Here is an 18,985-nt window from a genome sequence, read left to right on the forward strand (position 1 = left end):
CAAAGGAGATTTTATATTTCTAAATATTATTTTTCTATCCTGACACTTCGAGGATTGGTACAAATGTCTTAAATGTAAGACGACATGTCCTGCTGTCAGAAGTAGCAAGTCTTGTGTATCTATCCTCAGAAAGCCAAAGAGGAAATCTGACATGTTTACTACAGATGGCCCAAAAAAACTCTTCCAATATCAATCCAATCTTTCTTCTTAAAGACTTCATTAAAATACATCATTATGCTCAAACTATATAACACCACTACCCCACAGGAAGAGCAACAACTACCATCACATCGCACAGTGTGTGTGTGTGTGTGTGTGTGTGTGTGTTATTCCAGGCTAGATTTGATTAAAAATTGTCTTGGATTCGTTCTTGCTCATGTTTGAAGGTAAGCCCCCAATTAGTTGGCCCCCTACTTGGACAACAAGCGGGAGCTTGACCGCACATATGTATGGTTTTCTTCTTATCTACAACCTTTATTGACAGGTGGATGACAATCTGCTTCTCATCTTCCTCGAACAGCTGCACCAGCCTTCGGTCGTCTTCATCGAAACGTTTTATCATCTAACAAAAATTTTAAATCCACTAGCATGTCTCAGCGTTACTCCTACCGAAGCTCTCCGGATGACGCATATCCAGATTCATACCAGAGAGACTCGGACGTTTACAGGCCGAGAGATAGATCAGCATCTCAGGAATCAGGGCCTCCTACAACATCTTCCAGCAGAGCTACAGACTCTTCTGTTCTTGTTCCAGGAAAGGCTCTTTCCTTTCTCCATAGCTGTGGACTGGACGCGAGCGACCTCTCCTTGCTTGCAGAACTTCCCGAGCATCTCATCACGGTCGAGACTCTTCCAAAACTGCTTTTACAGATCAAAGAACACAAATCATCCAACACTTCTTCATCTAGGTCCAGCACAACGCAGCCCTGCAACAATTCATCATCTCATGCTTGGAAGAGCAGCAGCCATGAAGACGTTGTTGAGTATCCATTACAACGATCTACACGTTCAACGTTCCCACTCCCTCCAGAGCAAGTTCAAAGCTGGCAAGATCGCTGGGGGAACCCTCGAAAAACTGGCTTAGGGGTGAGCACTAGTACTACTGCTGGATCCTCCAGCCGTAAAGCGTCCAATGTTCTGAACTACGGCCACTCCAGTGAAGCAACTCAGCCTCACACCTCTGCAACCCCAGAGATGCCTTCAACTGTTTCACACTCTTATGTTGAGTACAATAGTGGAACTACGCAAAATGTTGAGCATTCGCATCTCATGTCACCGGGCGCTTTTAACATGCCTACCTGGACGGAGGCATCAGACTTCAACGGCATACTTCCCACAGGGTTTCCTTACACATGCGTTCTGTGCAATATCACTGTCCAGAATGAGAAGGTAAGTAATTTTTCTGAAACAGCATGACAACTTGTTCACCAAATAAAACTGTAAAGCTGTAAATTAAGACCAACTCTCACAAATGAGGTAAGTTTAGTGAGATTACATTGCTACATTATCTGTTGCAGTATGGAATAGAAACGATAGAGACCATTTTCATACTAGTAGATATGACATAAGGGTAAACATGCATCATCTTTTTATCCCAGAATCCGTTTTACTGCTTTCTAAACAAGGCTAGATACATTTGGCGTCGTTCTCTCTCTCTTTGTAGGACTGGTCAGTGCACATTAGAGGTTCCCAGCATGCCAACAGTCGGCTCAGACTTGTGAAACAGTAAGTACTCTTGAACTTATTGTACTGATTCTAATATCTCTTTTGTTGTGTGTGTATGGTATATTGGGAATGTTTCACAGTCATTACACTGCTATAAAATAAAACCGCTATAAAACTCATAGTAAATGATCAGTGTGACAGGTTGTGTACCCTTAGCAATGGACATCTAGAGATTGTGACACTAATTCTTCTGGGCTTTATACAAAGAGCATGACATTTTCTGCAAGCTCCACAGATTACTTTAGCAAATTATGATTCATTTATTAAAATCAATTTATTACAGGTACCCACAGTGGAATCAGACTAGCGAATCAGCTACAAGGTGAGTCCATGTTGTGGTAAGAATTGTAAACACGCTTCAGTTATATTATTTTTTTTCACATTTTGGATTTTGCTTTTTTCATTAGGAAAGAGTCAGCACCTCATCGCAGATCCAGTGGAGGTAAACGTTTACTTCACCTAGTCACATATTGGAATTATGTTGTTTCACTTTTAGGGCGTACGCCAAAATGTTCACTCTATATTCTGTTTCAATAGCTCCATTTCAGAATGTGCCTACGAGAAAGGAAGCATCAGACTTTCATGGCAAAAGTCCCCCTGTATTTCCTTATGCATGTGTTCTGTGCAGTGTTACTGTCATGTCTGGAAAGGTAAGCAGCATATTTACTTCTTAATTAACCAGTTTTAAAAAATAAGTAATAGATATTTTAAAATGTTATTTTTTTATGGAATTTTGTAGGACTGGTCAGTGCATGTCAGAAGTGTTCCACATGCTAGCAGTCAGCTCAAGCTTTTGGAAAAGTAAGTGCTCTTTTATTCTTTTAATTTGTGATGTTTGATACTTTGCCTCAGCTGTGAAATCCACTTTACATTGTATTGGAAAGGGTTGTCAGGTTGCTCTAAACATCAAATTATTATTAAAATCAAATTATGATCTGATTATTAAGTGCATGTAAACACACTCACTTTCTCAGCCAATAAATGACGACACTGATTAAACTTTAAGACTGTCCATAGTTAAATTAGTGTTTGTGTATCTATCTGTCTAGTGTGACACAACCTCTGAGGAAAGGGGTGTGACCACCATGACCTGAGACGACACAAACACAGGGCTGAAGTGACACGCATACCTTTATTTTGTACCCTCCACTTAAACGGAAAAAAAAGAAAGAACATAACGGCCATAGTCAGGCTCTAGCAGTCTCTTACACACCTGTACAGATTATTTCAGTTTCTGGCAGCTCAGCTGTCGCGTGCTCTCCATGTTCCTCCTCTCGTGTGCGACTGAGCATGCCCTTTTATGCCGTTCACCCGTCCACCCTAATGCCGTTCACCTGTGGCCGTGCAGGCTAACAAGCCAGGTGAACAGCATTAGGGTGGTGTAGGGTGACGCCACAGTATCTATCTATTTAGATAGATAGATAATTGACTTATTTCTCATAGGTTACAGACTATCTGTAAAACAATTACTGTTACTAATTACTAATTACAATTACTAATATTTGCTCTTATGTCAACAGATACCCAGGCTGGGATCAGAGCATTGAATCTGCTAGAAGGTAAGTAATAACTGTGTCAAGAACCACCTACACCAACATGATTCAATTACTTAATTGTTTCTAAAGACAAGGTCTTTTGTAATTTCATTAGGAATGACATACCGGTGACCGCACAGGCCAAATCCTTTGAGACAAAAGGTAAAGTTCATGATCTCTTATACATATATGTTATACATATATGTTAAAAATGTAGTTCCTAGTTTCCTATTGTATTGCTGTGTATTCGTTTAACATGGAACCAACATGGAACATCGAGACTTTGTACTTTATTTTAGTTGACCCTCTTCATAAGGTGCCTACTAGGAAGGAGGCCTCAGCTTTTCATGGCAAAGCTCCTCCAGTATTTCCTTACGCATGTGTTCTCTGTGACATTACTGTCCTTTCTAAAAAGGTAAGCAGCATTTTCAGTTTTCATTGAGCCAGTACAACTGATCGTACTCAAAACATACTCTCCATTGAAAAATTGGACACACAGCAAGAAGTGAAACAATTCCTTTGTTTTTGCTGTTCTCTGAAGGCATTTGAATTATATGTTAAAAGATGAATGAGACCATAGATCAGAATTTGATTTTCATTAAACAACTTGGAGCTTGGCACATTTGGTGACCGATCACCCTGTTTCATGTGGGAAAATTTATAAGAACACAAAAACATAAGTAAGTAACTGTTTTAAGATGGGAACCTATGATGTCACCACACTTATGCTCTTGTGTCTTCTTTTGTGATGCTTTCCTAGACTTTTACTGCAGATTCTTTCACTTGTTTTCAGGGCTATCCTCCTTCAGTCTCCTCTTCAGGAACTGTAATTCATGTCCGTTGGGTTAAGGTCTGGTAATTGACTTGGCCAGTCTAAAACCGTCTATGTTTTCCCCTGATTAAATCCTTTGTTGTGTTCATAGTGTGTTTTGGATCATTTTCTTGCAGCATGATGAAATTCCTCACAGGAAGATTCAGACAGAATGTTTCTGTAGATCGCTGAATTCATTATGCTGTTATTGTCATGAGTTACAATATCAGAAAAGACTAGTCCACTCCTGACACTGACAAGTCCAAGTCCAAGCCAAAACACGATTATCTTTTTTTGTCTTCCTCTTTTTTCATGAGTTAGATCCTTTCTTTGTCCACACTTTGACTTCTTTGGTAGATGTCCAAATTGATCCTTTTAAGTCCATTAAACTTCCAGAGCATTTGTGGTTCTTTTCCGTATGTCTTTGCAGATCCAAATCTGACCCTCTGATAAGTGGTTTGTATGTTGTATTGATGCTGTAGTTTGACTCTCGGGGTCCTTTTCGATCAGTGGATTGTGATACCTTCCCCTTTCCCTAAAGAGGTTGTTGGTGATTCCACTGACTGCTTTTGGGATTTCTTCTGGCAGTGTTCATGAACTAATTGTTTTTCTTGGTCGACCTGTTTGATGTCTGGTTTTTAGAACCCAACTGGTTTCCTTTTCAGGACGTTTCTAATTGTTGGATTAGCTCTGCCCAATGCTTGTACAATGCCTGAGATTCCCCTCTTTTCTCAGCTTCAGTGTTTTTTGTTTTTTTTCCATTGACAACTTTCTGGCCTTTGTTGATTTATCAAATGCAAATGCAGTCTTTACAGGTTAAGCCCAGGGCTCAAAGCTATTAATTGTTTAAATAATCAGCCAAACAGGACACGCCTGGGCAACAAGAAAAACCTGTCAGTCACATGTTCTAGTATATTTGCTCACTTAAAAAAATAGGTGGCTTTGAAGAAAAGTTACAATATCAGTTTAATATTAAATATCAGAAAATAAAAGCTGAAAGTGTGATCTGACATCTCATTCATATTTTGATTTCAAATCTGAATGTTTTAGTGTACAGTAAAATCAAAGGAACTGTTCTTGCTGTTTGATTACTTTTCAAGGAATCTGTGACTGTTAATGACTAATTTAAATTTCATGTAGTTTTCATTTGATGATTAAAGCATAAAAAACAGTATCCTTTCCATTTTAAATAATGAATAATTTTGCTCCTTTAGCTTGGATCTTCTTTAATTAAACTGGACTAATTCTCTCTCCTTTCCTAGGACTGGTCATGGCATATTAGAGGTGTTCAGCATGCGAACAGTCAGCTTGGGCTTGTGGAAAAGTAAGACAATTTTAACAGTCCTAGATACTGAATAGTTCATTGAAGAGAGTAACCAGCTTGTGTATGTTTATATTTTTATTTATATATTATAGATTAGATAACCACATCACTTTAAAGGCCTTTTTGTATGCTTTTTTGGAGGCGATTTGTACCATAGTTGATCCTTAACTCCAAATCCGGCATGTTTTTTTTTGCCATCTGTGCTCAGTAAAAGGGGCTAGAAAGTACATAGCTCTTATAAATTTCCGCTCATTGTTTTTCTCTGCTGCCTGTCCCCTTTTGCTCCTATGCACAAGTGGTCATTAGCGGGAAAACTATAGTTTACGGTTCTTTGTGGACATGAACAGACTTTAAAAAACCAACAAACAAACAAAAATAAATTGCCTACATCTTTACTCAGTCATTACCCAGCCTTTCAGTACTGCTCCGCCATATATTTTCTTCAACCTCTGCATTTTATAGTCAATGTGTTGCTGATCGTCATATGAGCTTTTTTGTGTTCTGCTGTATGACAATGGAGCTCTGATTGGTCACCCTCGATTTTAATAATACGAGACGTCACAGTTGGGATAGACCTTGTTGATATACGTGTGTTATTTTCAACTTGACTTGCACTCGTTCTTTTGTAAAACACAGACTTTGTGTGAATGGGACTTAAGGCTGTGCATAGACTAATTATAAATGAATTGACAGATAGATCTGATAGATCTGAAAGATCTGAATGAACTCTAGTTGTGATTTTAAATTATTTCATTCCTTTCTGTAGGTATCCGGAGTGGGATCAGCAGATTAAATCTGCTAGGAGGTAAGTACCCTAAAAATTGTAACCATATTTAGACTGTTGGATTGCTTTAGTTGTTTAACCTTTGTAATTTTATTAGGAATGAGTTCCAAGTGACAGAACAGGCCAAATCCACTGAGAGGTACACAGGTAAATCTCTCTCTCTCTCTCTCTCTCTCTCTCTCTCTCTCTCTCTCTAAAATGTTTAATTTTCCTGGAATTAATGGCTTGCCATTGTACTGCACTTCTTACTAGATGAAGCCCAACTGGAGATGCAAAAAAAGAGAAGACAAAAGGAAAAAAAGTTGAAGACAACAGTAAACAGTCATGTCAGTTGTATGCTGAAATTTCTGTTTTTATGTAGTATTTTTTCTCAAATGTTGACAGTAATTATTACTTATGTATTAACACAGGGAAAAGTGGTCAGCGTTAAATTTGTAGCCAATACAGTGGAAGAAGAATACCTGAAAGAATTGCTTGGGCAGTTTGGAAAAGTTGTGAAAGTCATGATGTTCCCAACACTGGTATGAAACAATCGGTTTACTTCTTTCACTCATGTGTTTGTTATGTGTTATAAATGATATACTATTTTTTATATATTGTTCTCTGTGTTCTTTTAGGCTTTAGTGGAAATGGGATCAAAAGAACAGTCAGAGGATGTAGTGAAATATTTCACTCATAATCCTTTAGCAGTTCAAGAAAAACAGATAGAATTTTCTGTCTCCACAGCTTTCAGTGTACTTCAGGTAAAATTAAGCATGGTAGTATTTGAGCACTTTATTTTTATATACTATCATCCGAAGCGGTATCGTTTTTTTCTTTAACTTTCAATTTTGTGAATTTCTATTTTGTGAAAGTAGTATGTCTGGTTTTATCACAGAGTTCCCGAGTTGTTTCCTTTTCCCCATTACCTGCTGGAGATGGTGCCACTTCCGAGTTGATGGACATTGCTAAACGTTTTGGACCTGTAAAAAACTCCTTGTTCCTGCCAAGCCAGGTATAGATGCCATAAAAAGCTCACATGCTACTGGTCAAACGTTTAGAACTACAGGCCATATTAACCATTGTTGTTACTTATAATAACATATATACAATAACATACACCGTGTAGATTTAAGAAAGATTGCTATTAAATGATAAACTTTAGTTATCTATTCTTAAAGAATCTATTTAATCTCCACATTTGATCATATGACAATGAGTGTTGGGCTGATGCCAAATTAGCAATATTTACATCCAAGTAATATCTGAATATTGTCCTAAGAAGGAATACTCTGTTTACAGGAAGAAATTATCTGTTTACATCCTTTTTTATATTTTTGTGTGCTTTATTATTCATTCTACAAAAGAACTTTTTACTTTATCTTATAAAGTAAGGACCAGTGCGTTTCTTTCACAGGGGTTTGTGGAAATGACTAATTCAGCAGATGCAAAGAAATTGGTTTATCACTATTCAGCCAAGCCACTCAAACTAAAAGGAGAAACAATTCAAATCACCTTCTCATCCGAATATGAAACACTGATGTAAGCACTTTTATTAAGTTTGATTACTGTATAAGTGTATTTATTTTATGTAATAAACTAGGGCTGCACAATATATCGTTTCAGCATTCTCATCACATTGTGCACATGTGCAGATCTACCAAAGACAGATTATAATTGTCCAATATGATTTATTTACTCCAATCGTCAATACACAGAATGCATTATTAATATCATGACATGTTTGATGTCATGATATAACTTCTAGAGAACTAACTTCTGGAGAAATCTTGTGAAAATTCATGTGTTTATTAATATGACTACAATTATGAATATGTATATGGTAACAATAAATTATTGCAACGTCTAGTTTTTTCTAATATCGTGCAGCCTTATATAAAGGTGTTTGTAGGTATTCATCCATTTTTATTAATTTAATCAGATTTCATCATTTTCATTAAGTTTTTGTCTCCTTGTGATTCAGAGACAGACCACCTGTTGACAAAGCCCAGTTGCTGAGCTCCAACCCACAGAAGGAGTCTAGCCCTAGAAGACGCAGTAATCGACGGGACAGTCCTAGCCCTAAAAGAAGGCGTTCTTCAGAGAGAACTCGCTCTTCAGAGAGGACCCGCTCATCTAGGAGTTCCAGATCAAAAGAGCGAGATGAACAACGACAATCCAAAGACAGGCCAAAAACCTCTACAAAAAAGTCATCAGTTTCCTCATGTCCTTCTGTTAAAGATGAATCTACAAAGTCAAGTGAGGAAGTTAAGATAGGTGCCAGCAGTGAACATTTTGTGACCATGGATTCAGACAGTGACATTGAAGGGCTAGCGGTTATAGCAGATGATGGAGAAGAATTGCAACATGATGATGATGAGCCCACAGATGACCAGAAGATGGACCAAGACCATAAAACAGATGAAGTTGCTCACATGAAAAATAAGACATCCAGTACCTCAGCAGTCATGTCTGAAGAAAATCCATCAGCTACAGTGGTAGAAGAGAAGAATTCAGCTGACCAAAGACAGAAGAATCCAGCCTTAGGCACAATGGATACAGTACTGACTTCAGAGTATGCATCAAAGACTGACAAAACCTTTGAGGTAAAGGAGGTATTTTTTAAAGTAAACATTTCAAACTACACATTCAATACATGCGTGTGTGATTTTAGTAGTATAGTATAAAGAGTCTTCTTGGTTTCTTTTTAGGAGGATCCTGGCTTTCCGGACAGCCTTGAAAACTGCATCACTTTAGATGAACTTGTGGAAGAAGAATCATCAGATGGTATTGTTTTTTTTGCAACAGATTTTATTTTTGTTTTTGTAACAAGGAAATTTGTGAGTAACTGCTCTAATTTGCATTTCAGAATCAAGTGAACAAAATCCTTCAGTGGAGAAGCCTGAGGTTAGTGAAGTTTTTGGGGTTGATTCTTGTGATTCAGAGATTTTAAAAAGAAACCTTGCGATGCACATACAGAATTCTCTCCAAATTATAAAATGATTTTTAGCAGTGGAACTGTGTTCTCTGAAATGATGGATGGTGCTCCATCCAATACTTTTGGGATACTGTGGGATTAGTTGGGGATGAGTTGGGATTGTGATTGTCCAACATCCTGACCTGACTAACGCTCTTGTTGCTGAAGGGAATGAAGTGCTCACAGCAGTGGTCTAAAATTTAGTCGATGGCCTTCCCTGGCTTTTTAATACCCTTGATTTGGGATGAAACAATGAATGAGCAGGTGTCCCAATACTTTGGTCCGTATAATGTATTCTCAGAATGTATGTATCAGTCAGTAATGTAGTGAACTATAACCCTTTACATTGGCTTTTTTTTTTTTATTCTGTAATTTGTGTTGTGAACCATTCCAGGGAACGCTTGAAGTGACCGAAAATGTAAACTGTCCTGCTTCCTTGATGGACTCTGAGAATAGCAAACAACAACCAGAAGTGCCAAAAGAAGAAAATATCGGCAGAGCAACTGCTGAAACCAAGAGCTCTGAAGTAACTGAAACTGTAAGTCTACCAACTCCTGCTTCCTCAACGAAGTCTGAGGGTTGCAAACAACAACCAGAATCGCCAAAAGTAGAAAGTATCAGCAGAACAACCACTGAGACCAAGAGCTCAGAGGTAACAGAAACTGTAAATCTGCCAACTCCTGCTACAATCACAGACTCTGAGTATAGCAAAGAACAAGCAGAATCATCAAAAGATGAAAGTATTAGCAGGACCAAGGGCTCAGAGGAAGGATCACCAATAGCTGATCAGTGTACAGGGCAACAGGAAGGAAAGAAAGACACAGAGGAAATAAAGGTAAACTGAACAGGTCCAGTAGCATCTGTTTTTTTTATTAGTTAACGTTGTTAAGAATCTGCTGTCTTTAAATTAGGAATTTTAACAAAGGTGTTCAGTAACATTAAATGATAATGCATTTTGTCTGCATTTCAGGAAACCTTTGGGAAAGTACTTTACATTAGAAACCTTCCAAAGGCTGAAGACTACACGGATTCAGATTTTATGAATATTGCAAAGAGATACGGAGAAGTACAGCACTTCTGTTTAATACGCAGTAGTAACAAGGTAAATCAGGCGAAAGCCCTTTTTTGCATTTTTTTAATCATTCATTCTTAGCAGACCAGGAGTTGTTCCATATAAACCCCAGGGTGAGTGCTAAGTTTTAATAAGCTCTAGTGCCATTTTTACAGTATTATTTCAGTACCAGTAAACATGCACCACAATTGTCCTGTACACCACAGCATTTCAGCATGCTGTGCTCTCTCTCTCTGTTATATTGTGGCAATTATATGTTTGGCTGATAAATGTAAATGTAATTAGGTCATTTTATATATTAGAATTGAAAATTACTTGTTAAAAAAGATTTTGCTTTCTTAAAGGGATTTGTCGAGATGGTGCAAGCTTCTGATGCTGAAAAAATTGCAGCTGATGCAAAAAATCTAGACATTGCGTTCCGTGGTAACGTCTTGAAGATTAAAGTGTCTGAGAAATACAGCAGTTTGCCAACAACAGGGTAGGTATTTTAAATGGATTTTAATTATTTTACTAAGGTTTAAATCTTGGTAGCAGGACTTAAGCCTGTTTTAATCAATAGTGGCCAATAATTTGTAGTTTTACCAGAATACAAATATTGTTGTGATTAGGATCCTCTGACCAAATTGCAGATTATGTTGATTTTTGAATGTGAAAGATGTTTATCCATAGTTCATATTTAATTAAGACAAATATAGTAATTGTGTCATGTTATAAGAGGAGCGATTAATTCATTAGGCCTTAATTGACTCATTAGATCTCAGTCAGACAAGTCAGGAGTTGCCATTAGGAATTCTAGAGCTAACTTTTCAAACCTTATGCTAACTTTCCACAAAAATGGGATTCTCTAAGCAGCTGGCTGAGCATCTGAAAATCAAAGTACGAAAATCTGCTTATGAAGCAGAGGAAGGCTATAAAACATACCAAAGTGCTCATGTGAATTGGGCCAACGCTTAGACATTCTTAAATGTTACAGACGTCCTGTAGTAAAAATATATTACACCACCTCCTTATGTAAAATGAATCTCGTCCAAATAGGGCTTAAGACTCTTGACTATGACTGGCGGTGACGTTTAGATCTGTTGATTCATGTCTTGTAGGTTTAATGTTGATTCTGATTCTGATGAGGAGGAAAGCAGTAAAGGTGCAAACTCTAAGGTGAGTACAAGTGTCTATTTAATAAGCAAATGTGGTAAGTGGGAAGTGTAGGTCAGTTACTCTAATGCATGTCTAAGACACGCCATCAACATTTATATACAAAGAATTTAAGTTTGGACCAACACTGTCAAATATTCAGTCAACTCTGGTCCTGGACAATTCCCTCTTTATATATATGTTTTCTTTTTGTATAATTTGTTAATTAATAATATAAACAATGTCAGTCAATGATTTTTGAAAACTACAGTGGTGATAATAGGAACCAGGGGTCACAATTTCTGCAACACAACAAATTTGATATACTATTTAAAAATAATCTTTAAATAAAGTTCTTTACTGTTTGTGTGAGAACACCTAGCATGTACCTCTCTGCCATAAATGCATATTAAAAAGAAGTCTCAGGCTTCAGGCAACATATTCATATCTGTGTAATATAATATTTAAATGGTATTTTATGGTATATGCAATAGTATAGTGCAATAAAATATAAAAAAATGATAAACACTTAAATACAATGTCATTTTGAAACACTGTACTTCCTCAGAAGTCCACTGAAGGTGACCAGGGTGTTGCTGAAGCGGAGTCTCTGATTGAACCTGACAAACCAAACAAGCCAGTTGGTAAGAACCCCTAGTGTATCTTTATGTCTTTTCACATATACTTGAGCTTGGTAACAAGGATGTACAGATATACTCAACGTGCATGGTTTGTTCACAGGGACAGAGTTTGTCCGTCCTGTAGTGGGCTACTTCTGCAACCTGTGCAATGTCATCTATGCTAGTGAAGAGGAGGCAAAAGATGAACACTGTAGGAGCTTATCGCACTGTGAGAAAGTGAAGGTAAAGGTTTTTGGTTGCCTTACTTTGTCTGTCTTGAAGATCTGTTTTTTTTATGTTTTTTTAATGTATTTTTTAATCTTGGTTGTTTTCTAGGAACACAAGAACAAAAGTGGCTCAGCCTGAAGATGAGCAGTGGAATACTCAGTGGAAACAATATGTATAAAAGCATTATATACACTGAAGGCATACTATGTACTATTCATTCTGCAACATGGCATTATCCTGTTTGCAGCAGAAAGTTACCTCCCGTCTTTCCCTGACTTATTGGCGTCTAGTTTTATCTTTGGTTTAAAGCAATGATGGGATTTAACTTTTTATATGGGGCACCTTTCACTCTCATTTCAGTAGAGTTATGTTGATGTTAATAGGTTCACAATAAAACAACTGTATAGGATTGCTGCAGGCATTTAGTCTGTTGTTGGACAGTTTACTGTGTGCGGTCTCTTGATCATCTAAGTTTTTAATGTTTGTTTTAAATAATAAGCTTTCCATTATGCACTGTTCTCACACTGCAAGGAGCTGATTAAGCAATCTGTTCTCTAAACTTGTTTAAAAGGGATGAACTATAAAGTAAAGAGAAAAGGACTTGCACTGACCACTCAAGCTATAAACGTTTATATTGTTATCTAAAATATCTTTTTACAGTCAGGCTAGTGGTCCTTGTTAACATTTTGTCACAGCTCTAGCTTTGTTGTTCTGAGATGCTTTCTATGAGAACTGCACATAGGATTGAGAACTAAGCAGGTGAGAAGCTGTGCTACTCTCCAGAGGCACCTGCACAAACATGACATGACTTTGTTGTTGAAGACGTGAAAAAACCATCAGAAGTAAACCTTTCCTGCATCCTCACTACAAAATTCTGTGTCAGAAATGTTTAAAGGAATGTATTTAATTAAATACTGGAAGCAGATATCACACGGTCTGTTACAAGATTGAATATGAGGAGAAGATGTTTTCTACAGAAGAATAATGATCCTATAAATCCATAATGAGCTACCTCAAAAGATGCCAGATGAATGCCATGGTCCTCACAGTTCCCGTACCTAAACATCTGTAAACTGTGTCTAGACCTGAGAAGAGCAGTGCATGCAATGTGACCCAAGAATGTCACAGAACTAGATGATTTTTGGAGGAGGGAGGGGCAAAGAATTTTAACCAGCAAGCTGATTGGCTCATTTTGTTGGAAGGTGGGACTTTCTCTGAAAACAGTTAGCATTTACTTGCAGCAGACTGTCCTAAATGACTGTCCTAAATCAGTCACCGAGCAGCACAACTGAGTTTGTCAATCAAATAACCTCAGTTATAAAACCTTTACAGAATCGCGCTTTTAAAAACGTAAAGCTAGTCCACCAGAAAAGATAATAACAGATAATGTGTTAATACACGAACTGAGAAAACACATCGGTTAGCACCGCCTGTTAGTGTCTGTTAGTGATAACGCTATAGCTTAAGCTTTTCAAACCAATTGTACATAAAAAAGTTACATCGTTATATATGTTTTACATTTGAATGAATACTGAATCGTTTCAGAGTGATTCGGATCTTTTAAAATGTGTTAAGAAAGTGATTCAGACCACTTTTAAATACTTCAGATCTTTTTGAAAGCGATTCAAGAGCAGTTCAGACCTATTTGAGCCAAGACGTTTCAAAAGCAACTCGAATCGTTTAAGAAGCGATAAACAAAACCATAAATCCTCTTTATAAGCACAGTTTGAACAGTGATGCTGATCTTTTTAAATGCAATCAAAACATTTTTAGAAGCGCTTCAGTTACTTAAACCCTAATATTTGAGCCTTTGCGATTCAAACTCTTTTTAAGTCATTACATTTAACCATTACTTAAATTTTATTCAAATTAATTGACCCTGATTATATTTCCAGTAGCTATTTAGACATTTTCAAAAGTGATTTGCACCTTTTTATTTGATTAAGTCTGTGATTTGAATCTGTGATTTAGGCTTTAGATTCAAATCTTTTTAAGTGATTCAACTAGTGACTCTTTTCAAAAGCAGGTTGATTTTTTTTGTGTGATTTTGAACCTTTTCAGGTTATCCAAATATGGGTAAAAAATTATAATAAATAAATAAATACACATTTGAACTCTTAAGTTTCCACAGTCTGTGATGGTTTGGGGTGTCAGATCATCTGCTGCTGTTGGTCCACCAAGTCCAAAGTTAACGCAGCCGCCTGCCAGGACATTGTTAAGCGCTTCATGCTTCCATCTGCTGTCCAAAATCGTTTTCCAGCAGGATTTAGCACCTTCCCACCGTGCCAAAACTCCTACCGAATTCTTTGCTGACTATGATATAAAATATAGTATAACAAGCCCTTCTTCCGATGACACGATAAAATCATTTGTTTTTATAAAGTTACCATGATAAAATGACATCCAAAAAAATAATAAGAAGAATCACCCTACATTAGCTATCGAAAAAAATCAACTTTGATTGTACTTATATAGTTTTAAAATGAAAATCACAGGAAAGTAATAAAATAAACTATAAATAAATAAAATAAAACAAGAGAAAAACAAAGCTCTAGACGTCAGTGTGCTCCTCGCACAGGAAAAAGACTCGAATCAGCGGAGGTCAATCGGCTGATTCGTGTTTGACTTGTTTTCAGTTTTGCAGCCTGAGGAGAAATACAACCGCGACAAAATGTAAGTTAATGTTTGTCATTCTAAATAAAAAGAGAGAATAATGCTTAATGTCAGTACTAGGTGTAAAATCACGACTAAAGTGCATTTGAGTGAACAGGTCTAGGGTGCCGTTGAGCTTTCTGTGCAGTTGGCCGTTGTGCAACTTCAGCTAGCACTAGCTGTGAGGCTGCTGCTCTGGTTTACATGGAGAATATTTTGTGCAGTGATGTTTCATTTTAGGAAAGCATCGTTAATTATCAGGTATTAATAATAATCGGATGGTTAAAATGACAGTAGTGACTCGCAACTCTTGTTTAAATATGTTTTAGCTAGCTAGTTTAACTCACTGACGGTAGCTAGGAGCTTAGTAGTTTGCAGCTTAGCTTAACTTAGCTTAGCTTAGCATAGTTGGATTTTCCTCCTTAAAAGATGCAGCAGTTGTGTGTGTGCAGCTCTGCAGCCTCCTGCATTAAACTACTGAACAGAACAGACGAGTCCAATAAGTCGACTTCAGCTTCGTCTGGGTGTTTTTCCTACAATCAGTTCATGAAATTCTTAAATATCGTCTGGTCTCTTAAGCAATGAAAAGAGTCTCCATGCTTCCATCCGATTCCTCCTGTTACCGCCGTACGTTTCTGAACCTGTAACTTCACACATCCTTCAGCTTTAAAACTCAAAACGCTTTGCATGTAAGGCCTTTACCCCCATATCTCCCATTCATCTCTTCTCCCTACTGTCCATCAGTTCATCTGTTTTGGTTGACCAGACTAACGAGCTCTATAGAGTGAGGTCGAGTCAAGCTGCTCCTATCATACGTTATGCATTTCAGAAGGTGGACCTGCATTATACAAGTAAATGAAATGACCTTTTTTCTAAGAATATTTAAAGTGTTACACCCCTGCCATTTTCACACGGTGCATTTCATTTTGACCGTAATCTAAGAAAATTCCTTCTTCATCTCTTCTATGCAGAAAGTATTTTCCTGGCTGGACCTTTGAAACTTTGAAACTCCACTTGGAAAAGGGGCTGAAAAGTTTGATTTGAGCACAGCTCCAAAACATCATCTATAGTCCAACTGCTGAGTAGTGTTAATCAGTGCAGGCTATTACATTTGTCGTGTAGCAGCAGGCGCACATGCATGAAGTGCCCATATGCTTTGAATATTTGTTTTCCCTTGTGTTTAGCAGCATGCCAATGGTTACCAGCGTACACAAAAAAAAAACACACTTCAAATAACAGCATTTATGCTCCCCGTCAACAACCAATGCTGCACAAAAAGTCTAAGGGCAGCACTGTATCGTATAACAGTAACATATAACTTAACTCGATTCTTAAAGTTTTTGGGCTACAAGCTAGCCTAAAACTATTCTCTTTGACTTTCTGATGCTGTGATTTTTATTCAAATTGTTCTAGTTATATTTGTTCCTTATAAAAAGAAGTGAACAGACTTTGCATTCTACATTTTGACAATTTGGTTTGTCTTTTTCTGTAATGAAAGCCATTCTGACCATTTGTGCTCATGGAATTCGATTTTGGTGACCATTAAGTGTGTAGCTGTCTTTGGCTGAAGAGAAAATGCCTTGTTGATCTGTTAATCTGGTAACTCCATGTGCTTCTTTACATGCTCACTGCTGTTTCTAAATCTGCTTCCAATTAAAGGCTATCCAGTTGTTTGAAGAATTTCTCTATCCAAGGACATCTGGAGATAAAGTACTGTGTGTTCTCCTGACACGTTCCTGCCCAACTGAGATACCCATTGTTGATTGCTTCTCCCATAGTTCTCTGGCTATAAAAAAAAAAAAAAGACGATCACGTGCATCATGTCTCTGGTTTTCCTCTCCTGACTGCGATATGCAATGCTCTCTTTCCTTCCTGACATTTGAAGGATATGCGTAGTTCTAAATCTTAACATTTCTCTTCAAAGCTCTGTTACACACTAAATAATCCATATTGTCTTTCCTGTAGATCTTCATACCAATATGGCATGTAGCAGTTGGGCAGTTTATCATGTCAGCTGTTAGTTTTTTTCATTGTCTAAATTTGTAGAGTTCACTGACTTGCTTTCCTGTGGCACTGCTGAACAATTGAGGGCATGCTAGAAATCACTGCTCCATTGTCTTTCTGCAGACCTGTTTCGTACTGTCATTGAAGAGGACCTACCCTTTCTCAACGTTGGCTTATCTTTGGCACTTGGACTTTTATCCACGGACTGTCCTTCTTGGGACAATTTGATCATCTGATTCATTCATTTCTTTTTATCATCTATCTGAAGCTCAGCGTTTTTAAAGCCATGTCCCAAAAGCTGACCCCAGATGGTGGTCAGAAAGGCTTTGCTGTCGGCCGTGGGCTCTTGGCTGCCGCTGAAACTTTAAACTATAACATGAGTGAGTCTAACCCTGATCCCTACAGCTCCGCTTCCCAGCATGTCGGCGGCATGGTGGGCTTGGGTGGAGGGGACGGACAAGACAATGACTCTCAGCTGCCCCGCAGAGTGGGTAGCCACCTTAGCAATACCATGAAGCTGTTTGCTAGTCTTGGTCTCTCGCCCACCGACCTGGATGTGCTGGCCCAGGTTCCAGAGGAAAACATCAGTGTGGAGACGCTGCCCCATCTTATCATGCAACTTAAGAATCGTAAGAATCTGTCAGGTGACCTGCCGTCGCTCTCCTCAGACACTTCATATAGAGGAGGGCGTGATGACTGGGGAGACATGCAGGGAGGACGCCTGGACCTCTCCACGGGGCAGAGTCAGAGCCGCACCTCACAGGGCAATTTTGGCTACAGTTCAATGCAAGATGTCTCTACTCGTGGGAACGATATGCTAGATTATGGTAGTAGCAGCAGCAGCAGCATCAGAGGCCGCCAGTATTCTGATCTTTCCACTGACCACTATAGTGGCCTTGGCATGGGCTCGTCTTCAACGTCTGACGATCTCTTTATGCAGCGAAGAATTGGAGCTCCGTCTCAGGGAAAAATACAAGATTTCTTGGGAGTCATGCCACAAATGTTTCCTCATGTGTGCTGCCTTTGTGACTTTGATGTACATTCGACCATGGTGAGTAGTTCAGTACACTTGTTTCTTGAACACACACACTTTCTTTCCACGAACGTCAGGCTTATGGCAAATAACTTGAGTGCATTTTGCCTTTGGTCCAGTGCATGCTGCAGAAATTTCTTTCAATGTACACATTTAGTGTATGTAGTCCTTGTCCCTCTTTATTTGCAGGGTCTTCTTTAATAGGCAGTTAATAATTGCAAATCATTAAGCCCTCAGAAAACGAATTTTCTTTTTGGAACTGTTTGTTTAGAACAGGGGTCGGCAATGGAAATGAGTGGTTTTGTCCCAATTCTGTCCCATTATCCTTTTTGTAGCATCTAATTGGTGTAGTGTAAACAGAACTGTAAGCTTCCATTGCAGAAGGTTTGTAGTTAAAAACACGTGTTTGCAGACAACCCAGCCATTCTCTTGAGGTTTGTTCAGACTCCATCTTGAAATGATACAATGAGAGCAGTAGTACTACTGGAATTTTTTTTTTTTTTTTTTTTTTTTTTTTTTTTTTTTTTTTTTTTTTTTCCCCCATTCACTGCAGTAAGCCAAATTTAGTCTTACTGTGTGTTTTTAAGGTTGTGACTTTGGTCTAACTATGGTCTAAGTTTAAGACCATGTGGTCTCTGTGGTTTATTTCTGGGTAAATACAGCAGCAGCAATGAAATTAAGTAGCTCTGAAAGCAGTTGGAAGGTGCTTGAACTCGCTGGTCTTGTATACACCATCAGTAAAAACAAATTGAGTTTCAGGACATTCTGTGGCGCACCTTGTTCCGCATGCAGCGGCCTCTTAAGCAGTCAGATATCTGCTCCTAGGCCAAGCTAGTAGTGAAAGCAAAACATTAAGCCTAAGAGGAGATAAATTAGCAGCTGCACATTATGTTCATTCTAATTCTAATTGTGTGTGTGTGGTATTTTCTAATGATTTGACAAGGGATTATTTTACGGAACTTTGGTATTGCTTCATTTTGAGCTATTATGGTGTGAAGTCTAAAGGGAGAAAGTCGCATGCGGCTTTGGATGCCACATGTTGCCGACCCCTGATCTAGACCTTAACAGATGCCCTCTAGGCTGTTGATTTGTTTAGGTATGAATGAGATC

The 18,985-nt window shown here is 38.1% G+C and overlaps 1 protein-coding gene across 1 annotated transcript in view; it reads left to right on the forward strand.

Annotated features, from left to right (window-relative positions):
- LOC140541546 (uncharacterized) overlaps window positions 1-18,985 on the forward strand; it is a 28,471-nt gene that overhangs the window by 841 nt on the left and 8,645 nt on the right. The window contains exons 2-30 of the mRNA XM_072664220.1: window positions 485-1,389; window positions 1,664-1,725; window positions 2,009-2,047; window positions 2,133-2,167; window positions 2,263-2,375; window positions 2,465-2,526; window positions 3,246-3,284; window positions 3,376-3,422; window positions 3,560-3,675; window positions 5,334-5,395; window positions 6,162-6,200; window positions 6,277-6,326; window positions 6,432-6,505; window positions 6,590-6,700; window positions 6,797-6,922; window positions 7,057-7,173; window positions 7,576-7,700; window positions 8,143-8,764; window positions 8,870-8,945; window positions 9,028-9,065; window positions 9,530-9,970; window positions 10,106-10,237; window positions 10,552-10,685; window positions 11,305-11,362; window positions 11,907-11,982; window positions 12,080-12,201; window positions 12,295-12,313; window positions 14,823-14,859; window positions 16,990-17,893. Coding sequence (XP_072520321.1) covers window positions 589-1,389; window positions 1,664-1,725; window positions 2,009-2,047; window positions 2,133-2,167; window positions 2,263-2,375; window positions 2,465-2,526; window positions 3,246-3,284; window positions 3,376-3,422; window positions 3,560-3,675; window positions 5,334-5,395; window positions 6,162-6,200; window positions 6,277-6,326; window positions 6,432-6,505; window positions 6,590-6,700; window positions 6,797-6,922; window positions 7,057-7,173; window positions 7,576-7,700; window positions 8,143-8,764; window positions 8,870-8,945; window positions 9,028-9,065; window positions 9,530-9,970; window positions 10,106-10,237; window positions 10,552-10,685; window positions 11,305-11,362; window positions 11,907-11,982; window positions 12,080-12,201; window positions 12,295-12,313; window positions 14,823-14,859; window positions 16,990-17,893 — 4,677 coding nt within the window. The 5' untranslated portion in view covers window positions 485-588. The remainder of the gene's footprint in view (window positions 1-484; window positions 1,390-1,663; window positions 1,726-2,008; window positions 2,048-2,132; window positions 2,168-2,262; window positions 2,376-2,464; window positions 2,527-3,245; window positions 3,285-3,375; window positions 3,423-3,559; window positions 3,676-5,333; window positions 5,396-6,161; window positions 6,201-6,276; window positions 6,327-6,431; window positions 6,506-6,589; window positions 6,701-6,796; window positions 6,923-7,056; window positions 7,174-7,575; window positions 7,701-8,142; window positions 8,765-8,869; window positions 8,946-9,027; window positions 9,066-9,529; window positions 9,971-10,105; window positions 10,238-10,551; window positions 10,686-11,304; window positions 11,363-11,906; window positions 11,983-12,079; window positions 12,202-12,294; window positions 12,314-14,822; window positions 14,860-16,989; window positions 17,894-18,985) is intronic.

Source organism: Salminus brasiliensis, chromosome 19, assembly GCF_030463535.1.
Source record: "Salminus brasiliensis chromosome 19, fSalBra1.hap2, whole genome shotgun sequence".
In the NCBI taxonomy this organism is placed as follows: Eukaryota; Metazoa; Chordata; class Actinopteri; order Characiformes; family Bryconidae; genus Salminus; species Salminus brasiliensis.